The 26,086-nt window shown below is 51.3% G+C and overlaps 3 protein-coding genes across 13 annotated transcripts in view; 1 reads left to right on the forward strand and 2 right to left on the reverse strand.

The window, feature by feature from the left end:
- Positions 1–1,382: 1,382 nt before the first annotated feature.
- SMIM22 (small integral membrane protein 22) lies at positions 1,383–2,580 on the forward strand. Of its 3 annotated transcripts, none has more exons than XM_057315086.1 (4): positions 1,383–1,464; positions 1,629–1,787; positions 1,875–1,975; positions 2,125–2,580. In XM_057315086.1, exons 2-4 carry the CDS (start codon positions 1,655–1,657, stop codon positions 2,164–2,166), a joined length of 276 nt encoding a protein of 91 aa, XP_057171069.1. In that variant the 5' UTR covers positions 1,383–1,464; positions 1,629–1,654; the 3' UTR covers positions 2,167–2,580. The 3 variants fall into 3 exon arrangements, with proteins under 3 accessions (XP_057171069.1, XP_026376179.3, XP_057171067.1); XM_026520394.4 differs by having other exon boundaries at positions 1,875–1,960; XM_057315084.1 differs by lacking the exon at positions 2,125–2,580 and having other exon boundaries at positions 1,875–2,102.
- An 18-nt stretch (positions 2,581–2,598) lies between these two features.
- On the reverse strand, positions 2,599–8,920 carry ROGDI (rogdi atypical leucine zipper). Of its 3 annotated transcripts, XM_026520391.4 has the most exons (11): positions 8,610–8,780; positions 8,463–8,534; positions 7,657–7,745; positions 7,378–7,432; positions 6,598–6,678; positions 5,665–5,760; positions 4,367–4,465; positions 3,892–4,005; positions 3,759–3,808; positions 3,524–3,650; positions 2,599–3,198 (listed from the first exon to the last, which is right to left on the reverse strand). In XM_026520391.4, the coding sequence occupies exons 1-11, from the start codon at positions 8,652–8,654 to the stop codon at positions 3,157–3,159; spliced, it is 870 nt and encodes a 289-aa protein (XP_026376176.1). In that variant the 5' UTR covers positions 8,655–8,780; the 3' UTR covers positions 2,599–3,156. The 3 variants fall into 3 exon arrangements, with proteins under 3 accessions (XP_026376176.1, XP_057171066.1, XP_057171065.1); XM_057315083.1 differs by lacking the exon at positions 8,463–8,534 and having other exon boundaries at positions 8,610–8,778; XM_057315082.1 differs by having other exon boundaries at positions 2,599–4,005; positions 8,610–8,920.
- A 299-nt stretch (positions 8,921–9,219) lies between these two features.
- The window catches only part of GLYR1 (glyoxylate reductase 1 homolog), a 33,418-nt gene continuing 16,551 nt past the window's right edge, over positions 9,220–26,086 (reverse strand). For 2 of the 7 annotated variants that reach the window (XM_044391511.3, XM_044391513.2), the window contains 10 exons: positions 25,211–25,267; positions 24,397–24,447; positions 24,231–24,304; positions 21,766–21,865; positions 17,641–17,751; positions 16,680–16,781; positions 15,884–16,046; positions 15,392–15,571; positions 14,947–15,071; positions 9,220–11,376 (listed from right to left, as the gene is read on the reverse strand). In XM_044391511.3, coding sequence (XP_044247446.1) covers positions 11,302–11,376; positions 14,947–15,071; positions 15,392–15,571; positions 15,884–16,046; positions 16,680–16,781; positions 17,641–17,751; positions 21,766–21,865; positions 24,231–24,304; positions 24,397–24,447; positions 25,211–25,267 — 1,038 coding nt within the window. In that variant the 3' untranslated portion in view covers positions 9,220–11,301. Of the gene's footprint in view, positions 15,072–15,391; positions 15,572–15,883; positions 16,047–16,679; positions 16,782–17,640; positions 17,752–21,765; positions 21,866–24,230; positions 24,305–24,396; positions 24,448–25,210; positions 25,268–26,086 lie in introns of all 7 variants that reach the window. The other 5 variants (XM_026520382.4, XM_044391515.3, XM_057315089.1 and 2 more) reach the window with 3 other exon arrangements.

A 26,086-nucleotide genomic window follows, 5' to 3' on the forward strand; every position in this document is an offset into this window, starting at 1 on the left:
CCCAACCCTCCTTTTGCAATAACACTCCGGTTGCTTCAAAACGACCCTGCCTCTGCAACAGGGATCTGAGATCTCAGAATGGGACGGAGGGATCATAGGGTATAAGAAGGGGACCCAGGACAGGAGACCCTAGAATATGCTGGTCAAGGGCTCTGGGATCTGAATCCCTGGGTCCCAGTTCTGGCTTCTCTGCTCACTCTGGGTATATAGATGGCAGAATCATGGCCCCCAAAGATGTTTTCATCCTAATCCCTGGAACTTGGAGCAAATATGTTAATTTACCTGGCAAAAGGGACTTCGCAGATGTCATTAAGGATTCTGATGGACATCACAGAGGTCCTCGTGAGAGGGAGGCCAGGAGGGTCAGGGTCAGAGAAGATGAGGACGGAAGCAGAGACTGGGATGAACAAAGGAATGTGCGTGGCCATGAGAAGCTAGAAAAGGCAAGGAAGGGATTGTCCCCTAGAGCCTTCAGAGGGAACACAGCCCTGCCCACCTCTTTTAGACTCTGACCTCCAGAACCGTAAGACAATAAATTTGGATCGTTTCAAGCCACTAAGTGTGTGCTGGTATGTTACAGCAGCAACAGGAAATGAGTACATTAGGTGTGTGACTTGAGCTGATTGCCAGACTTCTCAAGGTGGCACCTTTCACACCAGTAAGTGGGGAGAACAGGAATAGCCACCCGAGGATTGCCACGAGGACGCATCCGGTAGTGGACATATGGCATCAGGTGTGGAGCCCGACACTAGCTGAGACGTCCTCCCCTGCTAGACCACAAGCACCACAGGCAGCAGACATTGTGTCTGCCTGGTTCACGGCCGACCTCCAGTGCTGAGCAGCCTCTGGCCCCTGGTGGGCCTGGACGGGTCTGTGCTGAAGGAAGGGAGAGTGAGCGCTGCCTTTCTGGCCAGCGTCAGGGCCCCAGGTCCCCAAGTTCTCATTTGAGAGAGGATAATCATCTTCTCGTAAGGATCATCCTGCAGATTAGAAGCGAGCAAACAAGGACACAGAAGACTCCTAGCATGGTACCAGGCAAGTCCCACCTGCCTAGGAAAGGGCGGGGGGATGAAAACCATGTTTCCCTCCCCTCCCTCCCACCTTTCCTGCCTCCAGTCTTCTTCCCTCCCTCCCGTCTTCACTCATCAAATCCACAGCGGGCCAGGGCGCACTGTGTTCCGGGCTGCTAGTCTGGGCTGAGAAACAGTGAAACATCCCCGAAGGAAGAGGCTTCCGGGCCCGCGGCTACCTCCCTGGGTCCTGTAGCACCTGCTGCTGTCGGGAGGCTGTAAGCACACCTGCCAGGGGACAGCCCCGCCCTCTGGAGTCTGGCCACCCCCTGGGAAGGGTGGGACTGGTTGCCAAGGTGCAAGGGCCTCAGGTGGCAACTATCGCAGATCCGGAAGCAGGAAGTAGTTGTTCTCAGGACCTGGGACCTGCCTGGCTGGGGGAGCTCGGAGGCTGGTGGGGGTCCAGGGGTGGGGCTGCTGGGGGGAGTGGGAAGGGACAGGGCAAGGGCTGAGGGGTGGTGTGGGAGGGGGCAGGCAGGGGCTGGACTGCGGGAGGCCTGGATGCAGCCCAGTCTCAGAGGACAGGGTTCTGAGGCAGCCCCTGGGGGGCTGGGGCAGGTGGCACCCAGAGGCCTTGAGGTGAGATGGACTTGGCGGGAGACCTGGACAAAGAGCTGGAGGCCACAGCCCAGGAAGTGCTGGGGAAACTGAGGAGCCGTGAGCTGTTCCAGTCCACCTGGGACACTGCTGCCTTCATCATCTTCCTCATCTTCCTCGGTGAGTGTGGCCTTGGCCTCTGGCCCCCTCGGCCTCCTGTCCTAGACCTGGCCGAGGGCCATATCTGGACACCCGTCCTACCCGCAGGCACCGTGCTGCTCCTGCTGCTGCTCGTTTGTATCCACTGCTGCTGTCATAGCTGCTGCAGCCGCCGTGCCTCCAGACCCCAGAAGGTGAGCCCTGAGCAGGTGAGGCCCACCGGCCCCCTGGGCTGGGCAGGCGCCAGGGGCAGCCTGGAACTGCACTGGGGAGAGGAGGGTGCTGGGACTCCTGTGGAGAGGGGCCGACAGGGCACACACGAGTGAAGCCTGGACGGCCCCCTGGGCCTCTCTTGCAGGAACGCCCCAGGGGAGTGGATAACTTGGCCCTGGAACCCTAACACAGCGAGCCCACCACCCCCAAGCCCACCATGCCCCTGCCCGTGTGACCTGCTGGGCAACAGTAACAATGCCTCGTTTGCCCAGAGCCTGAGTCTGAAGTGTGTTCTGAGCTTCCCGTCAAGGGGTGGGCAGTGTGGGCACTCACTGCTTTCTCCAGATGCCCACCTGCTCCCTCACAGCTTTCAGCCAGCATGACTGTCGCTCCAGGTCAGCAACTGCTGGCGGGAGGGGAAGCTGGGCTCCAGCTCGGGGGCCCGAACCCCCAGGCCGAAACCTTGTCTCCAGCCTACTCAGTCTCTTGGCAGCCTGGAGCACCCCCTCAAAGGTGGGACAGGGAGGCCAGAGGCTCCGTCATTGGGTACCCCACCCAGGTCCTGACTATCAGGGATCCCCAGCTTGGTCCTCACCCAGACAGATGGACAGACAGACGCTCCAGGTAAAGTCAGATGATCTTTATTTCCTGGAGGCCTTGTCAGGGACACAGAGCAAACACACTTAAGGGCACCACAGTGGGTGGTGGACGGCTTCTGTCTGCCCTCCTGACTCACAGCTTAGGGCCACCACCCACTCCCCACCCTCCACTGGAGCAGGGTGTGTGGCTGCCCGTCACCATCTTGGGACAGCTCAGAAGGCAGAGAAGGTGGGGGGGGGAGGACAGCCCTGGGCCTGGCGCCACCCTGAGTCCAAAGGTTCTTGCTGTGCAGGGAGGGCAGGGTTTGGAATGTGGGCCACCTCTGGGCTCTGCCTTCCTGACCCCCCACCCCACCTTCCTGACTACACTCTGCAAAATGAAAACCAAACCAGCATCCCTGTCTCTCAGTGGTTCCAGTGTTCATTTCCATCTGTGCAAATGTGATGGGCAGGAGGGCCGAAGAGAGAAATAAATAATAGCCCACGCTGCCTGGTTCGGTGCTGGCCAACATTCCTGGAGGGATGGGTGAGGGGGACAAGGGCCATTTCCCTGGGGGTCAGGCTCTTGGGCGCTCTGCTCAGAAAGGCCTGTAGCTCCAGTAGCTGGAGAACACGGAGATCTGGGGAGGGAGAGAGGTGGGGCGACATGGTGAGTGGAGGTGTTAGGGGGCTTGCCCCTGTTGTACCCTGTGACCCAGGTGAGATTTCAAGGTCATTCAAGGGCAACGTGTCAGGGAGAGGGTATTGTTGCTCAGCCACACTGTGGCCCGTGTGCCTGGTGTGTGTGGAAGGTACAAAGGACCTTAAGATTTGGGGGTGCTCTGGAGGTGTGACAAGAGCCTTTGGAATCCCTCCAAAATGAAAAGGCTTAGCAGCCTGCTATCTGGCTGGCCCCATCTGTCTGAGAGAGAGGCCTGCCCCGACCCCCCAGTCCCCATGCCCCACCTTATCTTTGAGCTGCTGGCAGAGCTGCAGGGAGACAGTGAAGAAGACCAGGGCGTCGTTGAGCCATGGGATCACACACTCCACCTTGTGCACGTGGCTCACCTCCAGACGCTGGGAGCCCCACTCACTGGGGGGAGAGGGAGGGTCCCTGGGAGTGGCCTGACCAGCCCAGCCTCCCAGCCCCCCAGGTGCAGAAGGTTGGGGTCGGCAGGGTACTCCAGGGCACCGTACTTACAACATGGCCCCAGGGCTGTGAAGCACAGCGCCTCCAGCTGGGCGGAAGTTCTAAGCAGAAGAGCATCAGACCCAGTCAGGCCCAAGAGGCTGCAGGGCGCTTGGGGGTGGGGGGTGAGGGGCGTTCCCCTCACCTTGGTGGAATTGGGCTGCAGGGCGTGTAGCTGATACACGGTGAGGCAGAGCTTGTTGAGGTTGATGTAGACGTTGACAAGGAGGTCGGAGGGCAGGGCAGGGGCAAACATCCGCTGGGGACAAGGACCGGGCAAGCAGGTGGGGTGAGGGCCAGGCATGTACAGCTTCCCCAGAACTGCCTGGGGGACCCCATTCCCCAGCCCATGGACTAGGGCATCCAGACTCTTCCCAGGTGCCCCCGGTAGCTTCCTGCACCGGCTTGGGAACCCCTGACCCAGTCCGGGAGTATTCGGGGGATGCAAGATAGAAGCCAAGGACCTTATCCTAGAAAACCGTGCATAGACCTGGACCTCTGACTGACAACAGCTTGGGGTTTCCAGGACCCTGTCACACCCCGTGTCCCTCCCAGGGGCAAGCTGGGCTCTTCAGTGGGGATTCCCTCTCCTAGAGCAGGGGCTGGCCTAAGGCACTGACCGTGAGGCCACTGGCAGCGATCTCAGGCAGAGTAAGGGTGGCCGGGGTGGTGAGCCGGTTGCGGGCTCTGGTCAGCTGCAGCATCACGGCGTCCATCAGCTGTGGGGAGGGGGCTGGTCATAGCAGCTGCGAGGGCAGCCCCCGCCGTCCCGCATAGGGAGTGACCAAGTCATGGTAGCTCCCAGCTTCTGCCTGAACCCCCACAATGTGGGGCTTGTTAAAGGTGCAGGTGTTTGGGCTCCAGCTGCGGGTGGGGGACGGGATGTCTGCACCGTTGACTATCCGTCCAGAGATTCTACTGCATGGGACCCTGGGTGTGGGCCAATGGGGAATGGAAGATGGACGATCTCTGGAGTTAATCCCAGGGGTCCACGAGGGCTTTGTGGATGGGGGTGCAGGCAATGAAGGAGCTTAGAGGGAGGGGCCTTCATTCAGGTTGGGTGCAAGGAGCCAGGGGAGGCTTCCTGGAGATGAAAGGATGGGTAAGTTGAGGTTTTAAGGTGGGCACCGGCCCCGTTTTCAAAGATGAAGCTCCAAAGAGGTAAGGTCACATAGCTAGTGAACAGTGGAACTATCTGGAACTCATCCTTTTCCTTTGACACGGACCAAAGCTCTGGCCTGGACTCCTCAGAGCCCCAATTTCCACTGCTTCCAGATGTTGCCATGGGGATGGGATGGGGGTGACCTGGGTTTTAGGAAAGGGAAATTTTGGGTGGAGGCATGGGGGCTGCACTGCCTACACCCAGGGTGGTCACAGTTCTGGAGGGACCCTAGTCCATCTAGTTCTAAGTTTTCACAGGAGGACTCAGAGGTCCAAAGAGGGTAGGTGAATCACCTAAAGACACACAGCAAGTCAGAGACAGAGCTAAAGCCTGAATTTGGGGCATATAAGCACAGCTCTTCCTTCCACACTATATGAATTCACTCTCCAAATTACAAGGGTTTCTCTGTGCCGTAGCAGCTACTATTCACTGAGCATTTGCCAGGGACTACTTCACCTGCATCATCACATGGCCCCCTTTTGTAGGTGAGGCTAAGGAGGCACGGAATGGCTAAGAAAGTGACTTGAGGTTGCACAGCTTACAGTGGAGGCCCTGGGATCAGAACCCAGGTCTGAGTCTGGAACCTGGGCTGTGAAGCATTTGACTGTGGCTGCATGGACATGTGTACACTGAGAGGTGATGGGTCGACCAGCAGCTGCACCTGAGGATGTGGGGGGCAGAGCTCTCCAGGGGCCTGGTCAGGGGTCAGGGCCAGTGGTAGGGATCCTGCTTTTCCTGCTCCTGCAGGCAGCTCACCTTGAGGACCTCTGCTCCTGTCCTGAACTGGTAGCTTTCATCCCGGTTGGCAAGGAGGTAAATGGCCTGGCTTACGTGGTTCCTGGCATCCTGGATCTGAAAAGAATGACCACTGAGAGGTCAGTGGGCTGGGCCTCAGGAGGAAGAGATGCCAATTTCACAGTAGCCACAGTCTCCAGGGCCCCAGATGAAGGGCCCTCACCCCAGGGGTCGTCCTCCTTGGATGGGTGGGGTGGGTACTGCCTGCCTGAACCCTCCCCGCCAGCTGTCCTCTCTGTGCCCTCTGAAAGCCAGGCCCTGACTGGGTGTTGGGCACATGGCACAGACTGTGGCAGGCCTGCATCACATAGCTCACCTTCTAAAGGACAGATGGTAGCAGAGCAAAGGCACAAGATAGGAATACACCGAGTGACTTGCATAAGGACAAGAGGGTGACTCTGCAGGATGGGGGAGGAGGAGCCTCTTTAGCTGGAGGTCAAGGGAGGCTCCATGGAAGTGCCTCTTGAGCATCACCCAAGTGATGAGAAAAGCAGCAAGAGAGGGCTCCAGGCAGAGTGATGAGCATGGACAAAGGCCCTGAGGTGGAGGGGCAGGGTCCAATCACACAGGAGCTGGTAGGGAGAATGAACTTTGTCCCCAGGAGACAAGAGAAGCCCCTGGAGGCTCTGGGAAGGGGAGTTCCTTGTTCAAGAGGATCCCTGTGGTTCCCATTGGGGCCCAGGGACCCATAGACAGAATAGGTTCCCACCTCCCTGCAGCCTAGGCTCTGGAGCCCCAGGCACTGTCTGCCCCAGCTTTGCTGCTAGGAAACACCCTCCCAGGCTTGCTGTGGCTTTAAATCCCCCATGGCCACCCCACGAGGCCTCACTGCAGCTCAGGCCTGCCCCTGCCTGCCCTGTGGCTTGAGCCCTGGCAGGGGAAGGGCCCAGTTACCTGCTGCAACTTCCACTGCTTGTCCTCTCGGAAGGTGAAGTGCAGCAGCTGGTTGTTCCGGGGCATCTTCAAGTTCACGTCCTGACGGGCCAAGAGCGTATAAGCAGGAGGATTGCTCTCCTGCTTTTGGCCACTCTGAGCCCTTGAACAGGGGGCAGACATGGGGAGTGTGTGTGGTGGCTCAGGCCCCGGTCATTCCACAGGGCAGAAAGTCTCCCAGTCCCATGGCCATTTGGGGTGTAAACAGGGAGGTCAGGAAACAGGAACTCAGGCCCAAGAAGAACCACAAAGAAATGAAAGGGAAAAGAGACAGAAAGGGGAAGGTGGCCTCAGCTGGGAGGAGGTGTGACTATGGGCAGAAAGGGAGCCTGGGTACAGGCCAACAGACTGAACACCCACTACTGGAGGAGAGGCACCTTCCCCCACATACTGGCGCCTGGCACAGACGGAGCTCAGATGTTGGCTGATTCCACTTTGAACTGGGGCCAGCCTAATCCCGCCATTGCCCACACTTCACTGGGCCCAGACTGAGGGCCGGGCCGTGTGCAAAGCATCCCCATTCCTGCACCTCTCACTGAAGCCACACACCAATTCCAGAGGAGGTTTGGCGGAATGAGTTGTTATTTTAGAAATGAGGAAACTGAGGCCCAGAGAGGTCAAGGATCCTGCCCAGGGTCACAGAGCCAACTGGTAAAGGCAAAGCTCAGCAGGAGACCCTCACACTCTTCCCCACTGCATCCTCTAGCAGCAGGGAAAGGGAAGAGGGACTGGGGGACTCACCGCCTGGCTCAGCGCGTCCCCTTGCAGAGTCAGCACGCCCTTCACCTGGTCTGTGCTGCAACACGCGGGGGTCAGAGCGATGCCTGCAGCTGCCCTTTCCTACCACCTAGCCCTCCCAGCACGTTGTCCCCGGCTGTCCCACAGCACACCCTCTGGATGTTGGGGCTGAAATCAGTCTGCATGGCAGGGCCTTGGCTGTGCAGCCTCTCTTAGAGGGTATCCCAGGTGTCCCCCTCACAAGCAGTCCATCCCTCTTGTTTCTGCTCAGCCCCAGCTCACCTACAGCTGCCAAGGATGAAGTTCTCTTGCTTGGCAGGCGCCTCGGTGCCTGTACCAGAGCATGACAGAGTGAAGCGGAGCGAAGCCTCCTGGAGGGGCAGAGGGAAGTGGAGTAAAGTTCACCCAATCCAGCTCACCACTCCTTCCAGACGCCCCATTCCTGGATTAGCGAGGGGAGGGCCAAAGTGGGCTAGTCTCATGGAATACCATCACAGTCAAGCCTTCAGGACACCTTCCCATTTCTCTGGCCCCTCACCCACCACCTGAGTTTCAGGTCCTACCAGAGTTGATAGCTGTTCCTTCCACATTCCCTGGACGCCTACCTTGGCCCCAACTCAGGGATATAGAACAAAAATGACCTCCAGGCTTGGTTAAGATGCTCAAGTGTGGGGAGCAGAGTCAGGGAATGACGGTACTCGTGGTAACTCGAAATTCTGGCCATACCAGGCAAGGCCTGGACATTTTTGTGAGTTGACTTATCTTCACTACAGCCCCGTGAGGCCGGTACTGCAATCTCGTTCTTGCGAAAGGGAGGCCCCATGAGGTTGAGTACGATGCTGGAGACCTTGAGATCACAGCTTCAAAGGAAGCATTCCTCGACCCCAACCCCGACTCCCTAGCCGGGGGCTCATTCCAGGCCCACCCCACCACGCTCACACAGCTGCCTGTGATTAAGTGGGCAATCATGTAGTGGTGCCCCGACTGGACGCCAAGTCCACTGGGGCAGGGCCTGGTCGGCACAACTTGCCTCGCGTCCACAGCAGGCGTTCGGAAGGCAGGCGTGGTGGCCTGGGAAGGAGCCTTACCTTGAGGATGTCCTGCAGCTGCCTGAGCACGGCGTGCACCTCGTCGTGCAGCAGCCAGCGGAACTCCTCCTCCTGCCAGGACAGGCCGGCCGTCAGGGCCCGGGCCCGCCGCCCCCCGCCCCGCCCCGCCCCACCCGCGCGCCTCACCAGCACCGCTCGCTCCGCCGCCGTCGCTGCCATCGCGGTCGCCATCGCCGCCGCTCGCCGCCCAGCGACCGTCACGGGCCCGCCGTCCGGCCGAGGTTCTGTAGCGGCCGTCAGTGCGCCCGCGGCGCCCGGGCCCACCCTCGTCAACGATTGGCTGCGCGCGCGCCCGCCCCGCTCCCGGGCCCCCTCCCCCGCTTCCGACCGGCCGAGCTGCCGCTCCGAATCAAGGCTAGAGGCTGCGCGAACCCGCCTGCGCCTGCTTTCCCAAGCCGCAGCCGGGACCTACCGCGGGCGCTGCACGCTCGAGCGCGCGTCCACGGCCGCTCTCGGGCTGGAGCGCGGCGGCCGCTTGTCCCGCCCCTTCCCAGCTCTGATAGGACGCCCTGCTCCGCCTGCGCTCATTGATTGGCCAACGGGATGGCTTGTTCTCACCGCCCCCGGCGATAGGCCGGCGGGGCAGCCTGTTCTGCTCGGGCTTCGCCCTCCGCGCGCTGAACTCTCGGGTTCCGTTGGGCCGACAGTCCCGGCGCTTCCGGCCCTCCTCCCTCCACCGCACCGCGCTGTGGGTTTGGGCGCAGGCAGTGGCCACTGCCGAGGTAATCAGTCACAGTTGTGTTATCAAGAAACGTTTTATTTTGCTTGCAGTAGCTTTTTGTTAATTGCACAAAATCATGTTTTGTTTTTGCCATTTAAACATTATCACACAATCCTAAAGACAAATGTTCATTAAAAACAAAGCAAAAATAAAAATTCACAACCTTAATTATCTAGATTTGTCATTTAAAGGAAGTTTAAAGAAAAAAAAGAGTCGCGGAAGAGGGGCTTTCTTACAAGCTTTTTCACAAGTGTCACATTTTCTCCTAAAAGGGAAGGATTTCAAAACAGAGGTGAAATAGCTTAAACAGAAATACTCATAAAAAGAAACTTTACAGAATTGTCAACAATATTAAGACAACATTGACTAACCAGTTTCATTACAGTATCTTCCCCACCCCCACCCCCCACCCTTCCCGAAGTGTCCGGCTAGGACTAGAACAGGCTTTGTGTTCAGACAGAAAAGAATTCCAAATCCCAGTGAAGTTATGTCAAAACACACAGGCAGCTTCCCTGCCCTCCCCCTATGTCTTCTGAGATCCCCTAGCCTGTGTTCTGATCAGCAGAGAAGGGCCAAGGTTGGGGGGCGGGGGAGGGCCCCACACCAGTGTGGTCTCATTCTATATGTTCACTAGAAATGCTGACCTGCAAAGTGTAACTTTGGAAAATGTCACCCATGCAGAGGGAGAGAACACTGACATCCTTTAGGTGACTTCTCCTTGTTTTTATGCCACATTCCAAGCCCCTCTGGTCCCCTATCCAAGGAGAAATGTTAGGGTCTTGAGGATATCTTAGATCCACCTCTTAGGGTCAGATAGTTCAGGTTGGGTCAGGCCCAGTTCTCTTCCCTCCCAAGAGACCCTGGGGCCCTGGAAGCATCGAAGACCATGCTTCTGGCTGAAGTGAAGACACTCATTCCTGTTTCAAGAGCTGAGCCTAAGAAATGGCCGTCGTTGGTAGGACTGGGTCTGGGCCAAAGGGACAGACAGAAACACTGTCTCCATGGGAAGAAAAGGAGGAAGGGAGAATGAAGAGGTGGGCAGGCGGAGAACATGTGGAGGAGCAGGCTGGAGAGGGTGGGACTGCTGTGAAGGGACCCAGTCAGAGTGACTCCTCAGAACCAGGAGGGAGTCTGCAGCATAACGGAAAACGGGAAGGAACCCCACTCTCTTCCCTCTTCACTCCTCCCTGGTGGCCCTCAGGATCCCCTTCCCAAGGGCTGGAATGCAAATCCAAATACTAAAAGAGCCTGGTGAGGAGTGAACTCCCCCTACACCAAAGCAAGGAAGTCTAATCCCAGCCCAGGGCTCCGCAGTGACGGTGACTTCTGGGACAGGTGCTCTGGACAGAGCAGCGAGGAGCGCAGGCTTCTGTGAGGCTCACCTAACGTGCTGGCAATCTGCTGCTCTCCCCAGAGAGCGAGAGCCGTGTGTCTGCTCAACTTTGTCAATCTCTTTTCAGTTCACAAAGGCATTTATGGAGAGTTGGTTGCACATTGGTAGCTTAAACACGACAATCCTCATCAGCTGGTCACCTGAGGTTGGAGAGCCCATGAGGACCCTCTGTTTGGAGTCGATGCTGGCTCATCTTGACCCAGAGCCTCTCTCATGCGCAGGATCCAGTGGGGGGATGTGGACATAACCACAGCCTCTTCACTCTGAGGGAAGGAAGCAGTGGAAAGGCTTCCAGTTCTTACTGCTGATTCTAGTTCCTCGACTGGAAAGGGTCTGAGATAAGACAAGCTCAGAAGGAAAAAAAAAAAGCCAGGCAGCAGTTTCTGGGCAGCTTCTATCCTGGGGCGAGAGCCAGTGTGTGGTGTGTAGGGGTTTTGTGTGTGTGTGTGTGAACACACAGCGACCTAGTCCAGGCCCAGTGCCCAGCTCAAGAGCTTTCCCAAAGGCCAAACCTGCTGACACCCCTCCCCTCCCCAGGACCTCTAGGGGAGGAGTGACGCTGTGTGCTGTGCTGATGGCAAGTCTCAAAGTCTGTATAAAAGGAGATGGAGACAGGTGGACTGGTCCAGAGTTAAGTCCCAGGACCCCAACCCCATGTGAGGAGGAGGGGTCAGAAGGAAGATTGGGGGTGGGGTATCGAGGGCTTAGTGTATATAGGCTCGGTACACGGCAGACATGTCGTTGTCAGACTGGTCCAGTGCCTTGGCTCTTTTGTACACCTGGAAAAAAAGGAGACGGGCTCAGTCTCTGGCCACAGAGCTGACTTAAAGACACAATCTGCTTTGTGGAGGTAGTTCTAGATGCGGTCAGGCAGGCAGGCTCTGGAGTCCAGGCTGTCTGGGTGCAGCTCCTGGCCACCCTCCACTGATCTTGAGCCAAGTGCCTCACTTTCTGTCTTCATCACTACTCCTTGATGTCATGGAGAAGATAACAAGGTTATCATGAGGACTACATGGAGCGAGGGAGGTAAAGTGCTCAGAGCCTTGTTAGTAATTATAATCATGTCTCTTCCTGCCTCCTGGGTCTTCCTTCCCGTGTTATTCTCTGGGCCGCTATCCTCGCCCTTCCCTCTGTATGGGACGCCTTTCCCTAGGCATGGCTGGCTCCTTCCCAGTCAGCTCCAAGGCCTTCCCTGACCAGCCTATGTAAAGCAGTGGCTGTACCACTTTATCCTGGTCACCTCTTCTTACTCTATTTTATTCATACTTCTGACCTTCAGAGATTCTTGTTTAAATACCTATCCGCTTATCTTGTGCCTCATTCCATTAAAATGTAAGCTCCACAAGGAAGGGAACAGGCGGCCCCTCAACATGTCCCCAGAGCCTAGAACAGTGCTTGGCAGCTGACAGCCACTCCAGAGCCACTAGGTGACTACTATGAACGAGTGTGAAGAGAATTAAAAAGCCATTCAAGCAGGTAGTGTGGCATCCAGGCACACTGAGGAAATGGAGTTGGATACAAGGTTCCTCCCACACAGTCAGCTGCATCTTTGTCTTTTTTAAAACATAGTCCAGTTGAAGCCACGATAATTGCGTGTCCATTATAGCTCAGGTGTAGCTGTCAACTCAAAATGAAGGCTAAATAAAGACCTTTTCAGAGAAAAGAAAACAAATTGTTGCCAGCAGACCTGCATTACAGGGAATGCTGAATTAAAAGTTCTTCCAGTTGAAAGGAAACAATACCAGAGAGAAATTCAAATCTTCAGAAAAGAATGGAGAACACTGGAAATGGTAAATTAGAGAAATACAAAATTATTTTTTCTCTTAATAAAAAAAATACATATGACCACTTAAAACATTCCAACATTGTCTGGTAGGTTTAGAACAAAGGCCGATGTAACACACAGGACATCTATACCCCAAAGTAGTGGTTCTCTTGGGGCACCTGGGTGGCTCACTTAGTGGCTCAGAGCATCCGACTCTTGATTTCAGCTCAGGTCATGATCTCAGGGCGTGGGATCAAGCCCGTCAGGCTCCACACTCAGTGTGGAGTCTGCTCGTGCCTCTCCCTCTGCCCCTCCCAACTCCTGCACGTGGGCAGGCATGCTCTCTCTCTCAAAAAAAAAAAAAAAAAAAAAAAAAAAATCTTAAAAAAAAAAAGCAGGGCTTCTCAAACTGGGGTTATTTTGCCCCAGGGGACACGTGGTCATGTCTACAGACCTCTTCTCAACTGAGGGGGCATTGCTGGCTTCTAGTGGGTATAGGACGGGGATGCTGCTAAATACCCTGCAAGGCGCAGGACGGCTCCGGCAACAAAATGGCAACAGTGCCCAGGTTAAGAACCCTTGCCTTAAAGGAGGAGGGAGGGCAGGAGAGGGAAAGGGATCTATGTTTTATGTGAAGAGGTACAATATTAACTCTAAGTAGGCCGTGAAGTTAAGGATATTGCATATCCTTGCATACTGCAATCCCTAGAGCAAAGATAAAAGAGAAACAATGTGTTATTAAAAAGCCAATAGAGAAAATGGAATTCTAAAAACATTCAAATAATCCAAAAGGCAGTAAAAAAGGAGGGACAGACAAAAGCCAGAAGGGACAAATAACAATCAAATGATAAAACGGTAGCTCCAAATCCAACCACACATCAATAGACTTTAAGACAAAGACTAAATGTTAATGGACTAGTTAACCTTAAGACCCTCAACACTGGGCTCCAGTGAGGAGACTAAATTCACACCTTCCAGAAAGCACCATGCTCCACTGAGAAATTAACCAAAATATCTGTTTTCAAGCCAACGAATCCTGTAGAGTCAGGGTAGAGGCAAGTCAGAAATCACTTCAGAGAAAGCTGCCAATACAAGCCACACGCAGAACCCTTCAGAAGTAACTTCTGTTAAAGACAATCGACCAAAAAAAATCATATGAAATACACAGAGACGTCCACTGCTAAGAGAGAATCCAAGGCAAAACCAATAGGAGGAACGTGAAACTGTCGTGCAACCTGAAAAGGTGAAGTAAGTTCTCTGAAATGTTCAGGCAGACAAGGAAGGGACAGGACACTGATTACACATTATGAAAAGCCAAGTCTGAAAAGAGCAGAACTGTGTTTACTTCTTTGCTGGAACAAGCCACTTGAGACTTCTATTTAACTTGAATGAACATGTGTATCCTCTTACAGTACTTGGAAGATACAACCTCTAAAATAAATGAATTTATGTGTTTCATATACGTGTTTTACACAAAATACAGTTTTGACTGTAACTCTACAGTAATGAAGTACTGCTCAGCTTTTTTAAGGTTACCCTTCCGTCGGGCTGAGAAAACCGACCTTCTAAACAACTGTTTTTGGGGACCCTGCCTGGCTCAGTTGGTAGAGCACACAACTCCTGATCTCAGGGTCGTGAGTTCGAGCCCCACATCAGGTATACAGATTACTTAAATTTATTAAAACAAACACCCCCCGCCAAACCTGTTTTCAAAAAGTGCATATGTAGGTGCTTTGTTGTCACTCAAACAAATGTTAATGACCAACACTCCAATTAATAGGCAGACACTGTCAGAATGGATAAAAATGCAAGCCCCAATGACAGACTGTATACAGAAGATACAATTTAAATATAAAGACACAAGCTGAAAGTAAATGAATGGAAAAAGATATACCTGAAAACAGCAGCAGCTATAGTAGAACCGGGCAATAGGCTTCAAGACAAAGGTCAGGAGGGACATTTCATAATAATAAAAGGGCAAACTCATCAGGAAGACATGACCATCACAAATGGCTAAGAACCCAATCACAAGAGTTTCAAAGATGATAAAGGGAAAAACAGACAATGCTACAATCATAGTTGGAGATTTGAGTATCTCTCTTTCAGCAACTGAAAGAACTAGAGAAAAAGACCAGTAAAGATGATCTGAAAAAACACCACCAAACCTCAACCTGATTCTCTGCAGAACAGTCTTCGTAAGTGCACATGGTACACCCACCCAGACAGACCATCTGTTGGGCCACAAAACAAGTCTGAATAAATTTAAAGAGTTAAAAATCACACACGATGGTTTTTTTTCTTTTTAACCACAATAGAGATACATCAGTAATCAATAACCAGTAGATTCGTAGGACACCTCCAATTATCTGACACACTTTTAAGTAATCCACAGGTCAAAGAAATCACAAGGGAAGTAAACATGGCTCAGAAGGAAACGTATGCTTTTAAATGCTCCTGTCTAGACTCAATGACCTGAGCTTCTACCTCAAGAGGTGAGACACAAAGACACACAAAGCGAAGAGAGGGGAGGAAGACTAAACACAAAGGGAAGGCTGCCAGATTGGGCCCCGCCTCTTGCAGTTACCTCATTGGCTGCAGCTGCCATAGGAGTAGGATGGTTGACGGCATCCCCCAGGGCAATGGCTAAGCGGAGATCCTTCTGAATGTACTTCAGGTAGAAATCAGGCTTAAAGTTCCCTTGCAGGATATCTGAGGAGGTGAAGCCAATGTATCAGAAGAATTAAATGGACCCTAACTAAAAAACTATCTGCTGTACCGTCAGGGCTCAACATCTAGCATTTCTTCCCTCTTGGACACTGAAGAGATTGGTTCTCAGTCAGTACCCCCAAATCCCATCTGCCATGTGTCTGGACCCCCCCCCCCCGACAGAGGGCATGGACTGATTCGAGAGGGTGCATCTTTCACACCAGTTAGCCCTTGAAGAAGAGAATGCTCTGTGACTGCGTCCTGACCGTTTCTCAGGTCCAATCACAACTAAAATGCAAGAAGGGAGGCCAAAGGCAACTTACTTTGGCACTTCTGGTCCAGGAAGATGCTGGCCAACTGTCCCTGATTGAGGATGTCCAAGAGTGTCTGCTGGGACTGGCCTGTCACTTGGGCCAGGGTTAACCCCTCAGCGATGGTGGCCATGAAGCTTCCCTGTACCATGTTCACGATCAGCATCATCTTGGCTGCATTGCCAACCTCACCTGGCCAGGGCAGAGAATCCCGGTCACTTCCCAAGAATTCTGAGGGCAGGGACTTTCTGCCCACCCCTGCTCGGACCCACCTCTACACCCAGGGGAGGCCCCATTCACCTGCCCCTGACAGAACTGGCTCTGACCCTTCGGGCTCTTCCTCCTTCCAGGCACTGACTGTGCAAGTCAAAGGAAACCTTCCCACGGGGGCCCCAGGCAGAGAGGCCGTGCGGGACTGACGCTGTCATCAATGCAGTCTAGAGGGGATGTGGCCCACCCAGCCTCCGGGCCTGCAGTGGCCCGACGGGTGGGCAGGCATGTTACCTAGAAAGAAGGAGGTCTTCCCCATTGCCTGGAAGCAGCTGCTGCAGTCCTCATACAAGCCCCTGTCTCCGGCTGCTAAGATCACCAACATCCCATCATTAGACAGCTGCTGATTCCCTGAGACTGGGGCTTCCAGAAAGCGGCCCCCCCTGGACACAATCACCTGGAAAGGAAAGTCATAGCTTCTGAAGGCCTTGCCTCTCATAGAGATTTCAAATGGGAACACCTGGCCCTCCACACCGAGGCCCTAAACAGATGCCTGAATTCATGTAGTAAACAGAGAAGTGGGGGTCTCCCCAGATTCCCAGACGCAGAATTTCTTGCAATGACCAAGCATGACCATACCAATGGCCTGGTGGACCACACCTCCTCCAGACACTGCCCGTCTCTGCTTCAGCCACTCTCAGAACACACAGGGGCCAGAAGTCACCACCCCCTCACTTGGCCTAGCAGCTCAGGGGGAAGAATACTGTTAGTCACAACTGTAGATGGCTGCTTAAACCAAAAAGGCCCTGCCAGCAGCCTGGATTGCTTCTCATTGCGGGGCTGGCAGCTACAGGACCTAATGCCTGTCCCAGCCGGACAGCACCTCTCCTCTCACGGCTGTTCAGATTAGCTGTGGCTCTGAAAGTAGAAAGTGAAGACAGGCTAGTCCCAAGGCTACAGGCCTCTCATCCTCTCCTGGCTTGGTTCCTACAGTAACCAAGTTGCCTACACTCAGACATAATCAATCAGCCTGAGTCTTGGGCTCCAACTGCCAAGGACGCTGGAGGGCCAGCATGAACGAGGCCGCTACCTGGGCCAGCTCGGTGACTGTGTCAGCATCCACTGTTGACATGTCCACGTAGCACTTCCCGGGGCGGATCCCCTGCAGCACACCACTGGGGCCCAGCACCAGCTGTGGGGACACAAGGGAGAAGCAATAGCCCAGGCTCCCAGCCAGACATCCAGGAGCCCCTTAGACCTAAGGTCAGAATCCTATTACTTTTTTGGCTCACCTCCTGATTAGGAGCTAAATATTAAGGCTGAAAGGGGGCTGCAAGTAAATAAGCATAAGAGAGAAAAATACCTCTACTTTATTCCCATTTATCTTCAAAAAGAATACGTGTGTGTTCCTTTTTACTGAAAACCTCCCATTTAAACGATAACCTCAGTATTTTCTTGGGCTTCTTTGGATTTACTTGGATTAAGCTAGTTACCAATTTAACAAGATGACTATCATACCTGAACTTTTATTTATTTATTTTTTAAAAAGATTTTATTTATTTATTCGACAGAGATAGAGACAGCCAGCGAGAGAGGGAACACAAGTAGGGGGAGTGGGAGAGGAAGAAGCAGGCTCATAGCGGAGGAGCCTGATGTGGGGCTCGATCCCATAATGCCGGGATCACGCCCTGAGCCGAAGGCAGATGCTTAACCGCTGTGCCACCCAGGCGCCCCATACCTGAACTTTTAAAACGTACAAATATAGCTATAGCTAAACATAGGATCTCGCCACACGAACCAAATAAGAATACATGGGGATGGTCAGCATAGATCTCAGGGACCCTAATTATTTTCATTCTTTGCTCCGAATTAAAGGACATCTGTATTTAATTTATGCAGATAACCTTCACAATGCGGGATGGCCCCAGATGGGAACTATAACCCTCCCACATGCTACGGACACTCGCTCATGTGCAGGGGAGAAGGCAGGGAGGCCAGCCTGCTTTCCTGGCCACAACCTGAGACACTGAGGGAAGGGAGGGGATCCTTACGTCCTTTGCTGCCTTTGGATCTGACACGCAGGCAAACGTGATGTCACAAGTTGAAACGACTTCAGCGGGGGTTCTTCCTAGGCGGGCCCCCTCCTGGATGAACAAATCACACTGCAAAAGTCACAGATCCTAATGTGAGCTGCAGGCAGTGCACAACACACACACCAGCCAGGCCAGAGACACTCTGTGCAGCCCTCCTGGCTGGCCTCCCGAGGCAGAAGTCTGAGGCGAGGAGCCAGGGACACTAGAGCTGGTAGTCCGACTTTCTGAGGGAAGTGGATGGGGCTCCTTAAGGACCGCCTTCCTGGTGCCTAGAACGATGTTGTACTTCACAGTAAGCACAAAACAAGTGTCTCCTGAAGGTTTCCTGTTCAAAGAACAGGATGTAAACAGTACCTGTTTGCACCCCTCTGTGGTTGTCTTGGCTGTGGCAAAACCTGCCCAGTGTCCCAGGCTATCCACACTGTGCTGGGGAAGCAGGCCTGGGGCTGGAAGGCTGTCATTCTTTACCAAGATGTTTCTGGGGGTCTAAAAGCACCAACTTTTCTTCCTTGAGAAAATTACCCAGAACATCTCGTAACAAAACATCATTAATATTTCAGTGTAGTTCCTTTTCAAGGCATTTAAAAAAGTAATTAGAATAATGTGAACCTACTATTTTGTATCCAACTTTTAATGTGTGTGATTTATATTTATCCGTATTGTAGCCTTTCATAATTATCATTTATAATAGATGGCTGCAGAATATTCCATTGAGATACACCTGAATTTATCTAATGGCTCTCCTGCAGTTAGATATATAGCTTGCTTTTAATTATAAATGACTCCCAACAAATATCTTCAGGTACAATACTTTCCCTTTATGTTTTGAATTTAGGTCTCTGAAAGTACAATAAGACAGGCTCCAAATAGCTTTAAAGTTCTTAATAAATGTAGACAAATGGCTTTCCAATGGAGCTGTTAATTTATAATGATCATCAGCAAGGTCTCAAATCACCAGCACTGAGTACATCATTTAAAAACAACAAACAAGCATCCATAAATGCATAAAAATTTGGTCCTACTTGATGACTTAACCAGCCCAAAACAGCAACTTTTTGTTTGATACATTTTGATTACTTTTTTTTTTTTAAAGATTTTATTACTTATTTGACACACAGAGATAGCGAGAGAGGGAACACGAGCAGGGGGGGTGGCAGAGAGAAAAGCAGGTTCCCCGAGGAGCAGGGAGCCCAACGTGGAGCTCGATCCCAGGTCCTGGGATCATGACCTGAGCCGAAGGCAGACGTTTAATGACTGAGCCACCCAGGCGCCCCATGATATATTTTGATTACTCTTGATTACTTAAACTTTTAAATTTAATACCTTTGTTTCTTTTGTGAGCTATTTTTTGTTTTGGAGTTATCAAACAATGTGTTTAATAAAATCAATATATCACCCTTTTCCTGTCATACTTGCTATAAGCACTTTCAGTTGGTGTCCCTTTCAATCTATGTGGAATTAATTTTAGTAGGTGGTACGAAGTGAGATTAGTACTTCCTCAAATTTCTAACCAGTTGTTCTGAATATAACTTACTGACTTACCTTTCTCCTATCTCACTGATTTGCAGTGAGCTACGGCTATCATACGAAGTCGTAGCTGTCCAGTCTAGCTGACGGGCGTGTGTCTATCACGGTACACACGCACCTTAGCCTTTTAGTATATAGCTTTATGTTTTAAACTTTGCTTGGAAGAGATCTCACTACTCTTTCTTTTCTGAAAAAGTGAAAATGTGTTTCCCATTTACTATACCAGGGAATAATTTTTTTATCTAGATCCTTTAAAAAAAAATTACATTACATGGCTTTATTTTTTTTCCCTTGAGAAAGAGAGTGCGAGAGTGAATCTGAGTGGGGGAGGAGGATCTGCAGAGAGAGAGAGAGAGAAAGTTAAGCAACCTCCATGCCCAGCACAGAGCCTGACACGGGGCTCGATCTCATGACCCTGAGATCATGACCTGAGCCAAAATGCAGACACCACACTGAGCATGGAGCTTGACGTGGGGCTCGATCTCAGGACCCTGAGATCACGACCTGAGCTGAAACCAAGAGTCAGACGCTTAACCAAATGCGCTGCCCAGGCGCCCCTCATCTTTTGCTTTTGCTGACATCATTTTATAGATGAGAACTCTGAGGCTTAGGAAAGTCAACAATCTTGCTGGAGAGGGTGAGCAAGACACCTGTGACTTGGATTTAGGTCTGATTCCAAACCGAGGTTCTTAACTGCTTTGCTCTCCTGTTTTCCCATAAATTTGGAAAGAATGGCCATGTTTATATAACATTTAGGTTTTCCAGTCAAGATACAGGCTGACCAGAGGCACTTCTATCAAAGGGGAATGTACTTATAAGGGAAACCGTCTGACTCTCCCAGCTTCTGCAACTGTCTGGGTCTACATTTCCTGGTTACCTACGCCTTGAATCACAACCTATCTTGCTGATGGGACCAGAGATCTCACTCTTGCCTTAGGTACCCAATGCCCAGAAGCTGAAGCCCAAACCTTTTAGCACAGCTTTCAGTGCCCTTTCCCCCCAACCCTCTTGACTCTCTAACCAGTTCCTTGTTATTCTTGAAAAGGCCTTTGTTTTGGGGCACCTGGGTGGCTCAGCTGTTAAGCATCTGCCTTCGGCTCAGGTCATGATCTCAGGGTCCTGGGATCGAGCCCTGCATCAGGCTCCCTACGCAGTGGGAAGCCTGCTTCTCCCTCTCCCACTCCCCTTGCTTGTGTTTCCTCTCTTGCTGTCAAATAAACAAAATCTAAAAAAAAAAAAAAAAAAAAAAAAAAAAAAAGCCTTTGTTTCATTAGATTTTTTTTTAAACCTTGCCAAGACATTTCTGTTAATTCAAACCAATTAGCGCTGCCACCTCCTTCAGCAGCCACCCTCCTCTCAGGTGCACCAAGCTGCACACGGAGGCTCACTCAGTAACCCTGTAAACAATGCTCAGGCCCACCTGCTCCCCAACAGGCTGGTCCTTCCTCAATCTCTCTTCATGTGCTCCTGGTGAGTACCGGGCTTTAGTTTGTGGTACTCAGACTACCGTTCTTCACCTTCTCTTGGACAGGAACTTGATGGGAGGAGCCGTGGCCTCTCTCCGTTACAAAAGCTGCACATTCGGATTCGGAATTCCATTGCAGGGCACGCAATGGAATGGTGGACCACCATTGGTGGACCACTTGGAGTGGTGGACCACCACCTTAGGTTAAGAGCTTCTAAATCTGTCCTGTCCACTTTGTTGGGCAGTAGCCATGGGGAACTATTCACATTTAAGTGAAATAAAATTAAAAATTCAATTCTTCCATCATACTAGCCATGATTCAGGTGTTGAAGAGCCACATGTGGCTAGTGGCTACCATAGTGGACAGTGCAGACACTGGACATCTCCAGCACTGCAGAATGCTCTACTGTACGGTGCTGTTAATACAGTCCCAATGACAGAACACAGTGCAGCCATTAAAAAGGAAGAAGATCTATGTCTATGCACTCAGTATCAATGCATTACTAATATACACACACATATATTTGCATGTGCATGAAAAAAAAGGAGGATACAAACACCTGACGTGAGCTACCTCAGGTAGGGGCAAGGAAGGAAGAATTTTCACTTCATTTTTATACCTGAATGTTTTTAGACATTTACTTTTTATAATAATATCCAAAGCTCAGAGATTCTTAACTGTAGAAAACAAACTAAGAGTTGATGGAAGGAGGTGGGCAGGGGATGGGCTAAATGGGTGATGGGTATTAAAGAGGACACTTGTGATGATATGTATGAGTTATGTAACACCAGATGTTATGTATAAGTGATTAATTACTAAATTCCACACCTGAAACCATTTTACCGCATATATTAACTAGAATTTAAATAAAAACTTGAAATTAAAAAAAACAAAACCACAAAAAAGCAAACATCTGAAGCTCATACACCTACAGCTTTACCTGACTGAACAAAGAGCTTGGCTTTTCCTGCTCTCCGCATGCAGAATGCTGAGTGGAGGCAACAGCAACATTCCCATGTTAAGCCACTCCAACTCCAAGGGTCAGGGCGCTGTCCCACCCCGCCTGACAAGCACCCCCTCGAATGCTTACTTTTTCTGCAGTCCGGTTCCAGACAGTCACCGTGTGACCCATTTTTAGCAAGTTGGAGACGATACCACTTCCCATTAGGCCAAGGCCCAAAAATCCTATCCTGAAAAAGAGAGATACCGATGGGTTCAGGGTAGGGGCCTTATCCACCAAAAAGTCCACTCAGTGGCTGACAGCACCGTTGCAGAGCCAGTGGCAGGGCGTGCACGTCGTGCCTTTTCTCATCGTGACAATGTTTCAAAGTGTCCCTCAATTTAAATGGGCTTTTCTAAACCCTTGCCTGCCATAGAAAGAAGTGTGTCTCATAGGGTTTAGGGCAAGTCTTCCAACTTGTTCCCTTACTGTCTGACAGAGCGTCTGAGCCTACAGTGCCGGTACAGTGAGAAAGGAGGCATTTGTCTTCAACTCTTGCAGCAGTTTCCTGGTTAGCCGTCCCGAATGCCAGGCTTTCAGACGCCACTTTAAAGCACTTCAGAATCCGTGACAAGTAACTGAAACAATGTGTTCAGAGCCAGTCAACTTCTCCAACTATAGGAATCAGGTACATAGTCTTCATCTCCCTCCCCAGCTCGACACCTAACACTACCTTTGTGTTCTTCCTGCTGTGGCAGAGATGGGCCCTGACCCTTTTCAAAGCCTGGAGCCAATCTTCTCCAGAAGGGGAATTCTTCCTATGTCTGCCTTCTCCTGAACCTGCCTGGCTCTGCTCTCCGCTGGCCTGTTCGCAGTTCCCCACCCTGCCCTTCTAACTGCAGGCCCATGCTCATCTTGGGGGACTAGAGTTCAGGTGGACAACATGATCTGCTTACCTTCACTCTCTGTGGCCTGCTTCTTCCTGCAACGCTGAGAACTTAAGGGCTATTGGCTACTACTGCTATTTCTATGTGCTTTTACAGATATTTTATCTTGCCCAAAGATCTTTTTTTGGTTCCTGCACTTTACTCCTTGCATGTGATATAGCTAACCAATGCCTCATCCTTCATTTCTTACTACATGGTGTTCTGGTTTCAGCTTTGGTTTCTCTCAGCTCTAGACCCTCTCTGCAGCCTGTTCACCTTCATCTGAGTTACCCTTTTAGTATTCTCGGTCTCCTGGGTTCGCATTCAGCCACCCCTGCAAACTGGTTCTCATACTGAAAGGGTCTCCCCTCATCCCTGGTGGAATATGAACTCTCACATGCTCTCTGTCCTAGCATGAATCCAACAATGAAAACAGAACCCACCACCTTCCTCACCACATGGCACCCTTGCCCACTAAGTTTCCAGCCAAAGCTCAAAACCCAGGAGATCTTTTGTCATTCACAGCTGTCTGGGTAGTTTAAGTTTGCCCTATGCCTTGACATCACGGCAGACTAATTCTCTTTTCTTGGAGTTCCAGGACACCTAGTACACCATACAGCTGTTTCACTGTGTAGTTGGCTTCACATTCATGTCAAAAAATGGTTTGACTAATGGGGCAACAAAGGTCTTAGGTGAAAGCACCGGACTCTGGCCTCAGTTTCATCCTTGTCTTTTCTTAAAAAAATCAGCACAATCCTCCTTTAATCAGTGGGTGACACCCATGTCCCCTTTCATTAGCATTGAACATGCCTCTGCCTTTTCCACTCTCCCCAGGGCCATTCACCCAAAATAACTGGTAGAATCAGGGATTTCATCAGCACAAAAAATTATGAATCAAGTTAAAGATGTACTGTTTTTACTCTGAGAAAGAACTGTACAGGAGAGGTGCACAGAAAATTCAGGTCTGGCCACACTGCTCAGGAGAGTGCTCCCTCTCAGCACTTTCAGACACACGACTGCACATACCGCCAGAGGAAGGGCAGGTATGTGCAGGCGCAAGCTAAACTTTGGTGACCACAGTCAAGGCTCGCCCACCTGCCTGAGCCCGGCAGAGAGCTGCTGGGAGGTGCGCAGGAAGGACTGGGTGGCGACAGCAGGGAGAGCTGGGGAAGGCAGGACGATGGTGATTTACCTCTCACCTGCCACCTGCCCCCACCACAGCCAGTTTCAGGGTTTTCATCACTGTTCTACTAAGCCAGCGTATCTCAAAGTGTGGTCTCTTGACTGGCAGCAGCAGCACACCCTGGAAGGTGTCCAAGACACAAACTCTACAGATCTACCGACTGAGAAACCCCGGTGGGGGGGGGGCTAGCAGTTGATGCTTCACATGTGGCCTTCCAGGTGATTCTGAGGCAGGGGAAAGTCTGAGAACCACCAAACTGAGTGTTCCTCCAGCTCAAAGACTCATCCGTGAGCTACGAGGGAACCCCACCATGTACTTATAGGACCTAGGGCTCCTGCAGGTCAAATTACTCTCAGGCAACTCGTTAAAAATTACAACTTTCCCTCTCTCTTTCCATTCAGTCCCAGCAATGGCTGGGACACAACCCTTAAAGAGCCCCACTGGGGTCATCCCTTATTCCCTAACAGAACTAGAGCCACAAGAAGCCTTTTCATCAAAGGTCCTACTTTTTGTCTGTGGGTGTGATGCTGCCATTCACGGCCGTGCTGTCTGCTGCCTGGATGGAGGTGGACCCAGTTTCCTAGGGAAAGGAAGCACAACTCATCAGGTCAGTCTGCCCACGGCAAGGGCCCTAGTGGAAGAGAAAAACAGGGAGGCATGGAACCTACGTACCTCTTCACATATTTTCAACTTCTTTGTGATTGCCTGGTAACAGACAGCTGGCTAATAAAGGAGGGAAAAAAGACTATGTATTAAACTGGATGCTTAACTGGTCTTTGTTATAATTTCCCTAAGAGATTAGGCCTAAAGTGTGGTGTTAACATTGAAAACCTATTTGCTGTTCGACTTTACTGAACTCCAAAGGACACATCAGAAAGGTAACACACACTACCTCACTCAAATATCTATGCAACTCTGCAAGATTCTTTTGCCAATGATGACATTAAGGATCAGAGTCGTGAAGTCATACACTCAGAATTGCGAAGCTAGTCAGTGTAACTGGGATTGCAACCCAGATCTGTCCAACTCCAAAGCCACAGCCTATCAGGTCCTCTACCAAGGTTCAGCTTAACTCATGGCCTTGCAGATACTGTGGGAAGCTTTCCCTCCACAACCCGATGGTTCAGAGAGACTGTACAGCAAGCCTGAGAATGCATCCACCAAACAGCATGGGCTACCTCATGAGTGCTGATAGCTCACAAGGTCTGGCTTCTGCCCTAGACTCCGAAGGCAAGCACAAATGTCTCAACCACACAGCTGCTGAGTTTTAAATGCCTTTTTTTTTTTTTTTTTTTTGGTTTACTTTTAACCGTAATAACACCTGATTCACGAGTGGGCCTCCATGTGACTTTTTATCTAGTCGCTCTGGGCAGTGACAGAAGCAGAGACTAACTTTTCAGACTAGCAGGGTGAGGTTTCATGGAGCCACCTTCTCCCCTCAGGCCAACCCCTGACCAAGGATCAAGAACGTCAAAGACCAACTCACCTTCTCAGTTTGGCTGAGCAGGAAATGATGGAAATGAGGGTCTGCATCTTTCACAGGCTGAAACCAGAAAATGATTCAATAGAACAACATATCTTCCACCAGAGGTCACCTTGCCTGGTAACTGCCTGGTAACTGACTCTCCTCTGGCTGAAACATCCCTGGCAGCTGGTCTCGACTATGTAACTGCCTGGAAGTGCTTTCCCATTGTTGGTCTAAGCCTTTTATAAACGATCCCTGCTCCAGCTAGAGGGAACTGGCTACAAGTGGAAAAGAAGAGACAATTCTGTCAGGCTGGCATAAAAATCATTCCAGTAACGCTAGGAAAATATTTAAAAGGCATACTAGTATTTTTAACACACAGCATTTACCAGTCCCTTTGGATAACCGAGCAGGCAAAGCCAAATAAATTCTCAGGACTCTCCCAATTTTAGGGTTTTACCTACTGTGCCTGGTGCCAGACCCTTGAGTGTCTAGTCTCATGGAGGATTGATATAAACAGAAATACAGGGCAATGGGTGTAGGACTTTCAAAATTAGGCTCAACAGGGGACTAAGGCACCCACTCCAAGGGGCTACTGAACAGTAGAGTTGTATATGTGAACAGTGAATGGTGTTTATAAAGCATTAAGTGAAAAAATGTGGGGGCCAATCCCACATTTGTGAAAACCAACCCTATTCCCAACAACAGAAACTCCATGTGGGTATATAATTCAATGAATGATGGGTGAGTGGGGCGGTGTATCAAAGGGTCTGGAAAAAGTTACACTGAACTTGATACTGAGCAACTCCTGAGGGTGGAGATTTGCACTTTTCCCCCTCGTACACCTCAATACCGTCTTGCTATTTAAAAAATGGAGAAAGGAAAGCGCCTCACACA

The sequence above is a fragment of the Ursus arctos genome, unplaced genomic scaffold (assembly GCF_023065955.2).
Source record: "Ursus arctos isolate Adak ecotype North America unplaced genomic scaffold, UrsArc2.0 scaffold_2, whole genome shotgun sequence".
Taxonomy (NCBI): domain Eukaryota; kingdom Metazoa; phylum Chordata; class Mammalia; order Carnivora; family Ursidae; genus Ursus; species Ursus arctos.

Coding starts and splice junctions, on each gene's coding strand:
- ROGDI (XM_057315082.1), bottom strand. CDS start 8,654: ATGGCGACCGCGATGGCAGCGACGGCGGCGGAGCGAGCGGTGCTG. Junction 5,761..6,597: donor AGCAGTGGAAGTTGCAGCAG/GTAACTGGGCCC, acceptor CATTCTTTTCAG/ATCCAGGATGCCAGGAACCA. Junction 4,006..4,366: donor TCGCTGCCAGTGGCCTCACG/GTCAGTGCCTTA, acceptor CCTTGTCCCCAG/CGGATGTTTGCCCCTGCCCT.
- SMIM22 (XM_057315084.1), top strand. CDS start 1,655: ATGGACTTGGCGGGAGACCTGGACAAAGAGCTGGAGGCCACAGCCCAG. Junction 1,788..1,874: donor CATCTTCCTCATCTTCCTCG/GTGAGTGTGGCC, acceptor TCCTACCCGCAG/GCACCGTGCTGCTCCTGCTG.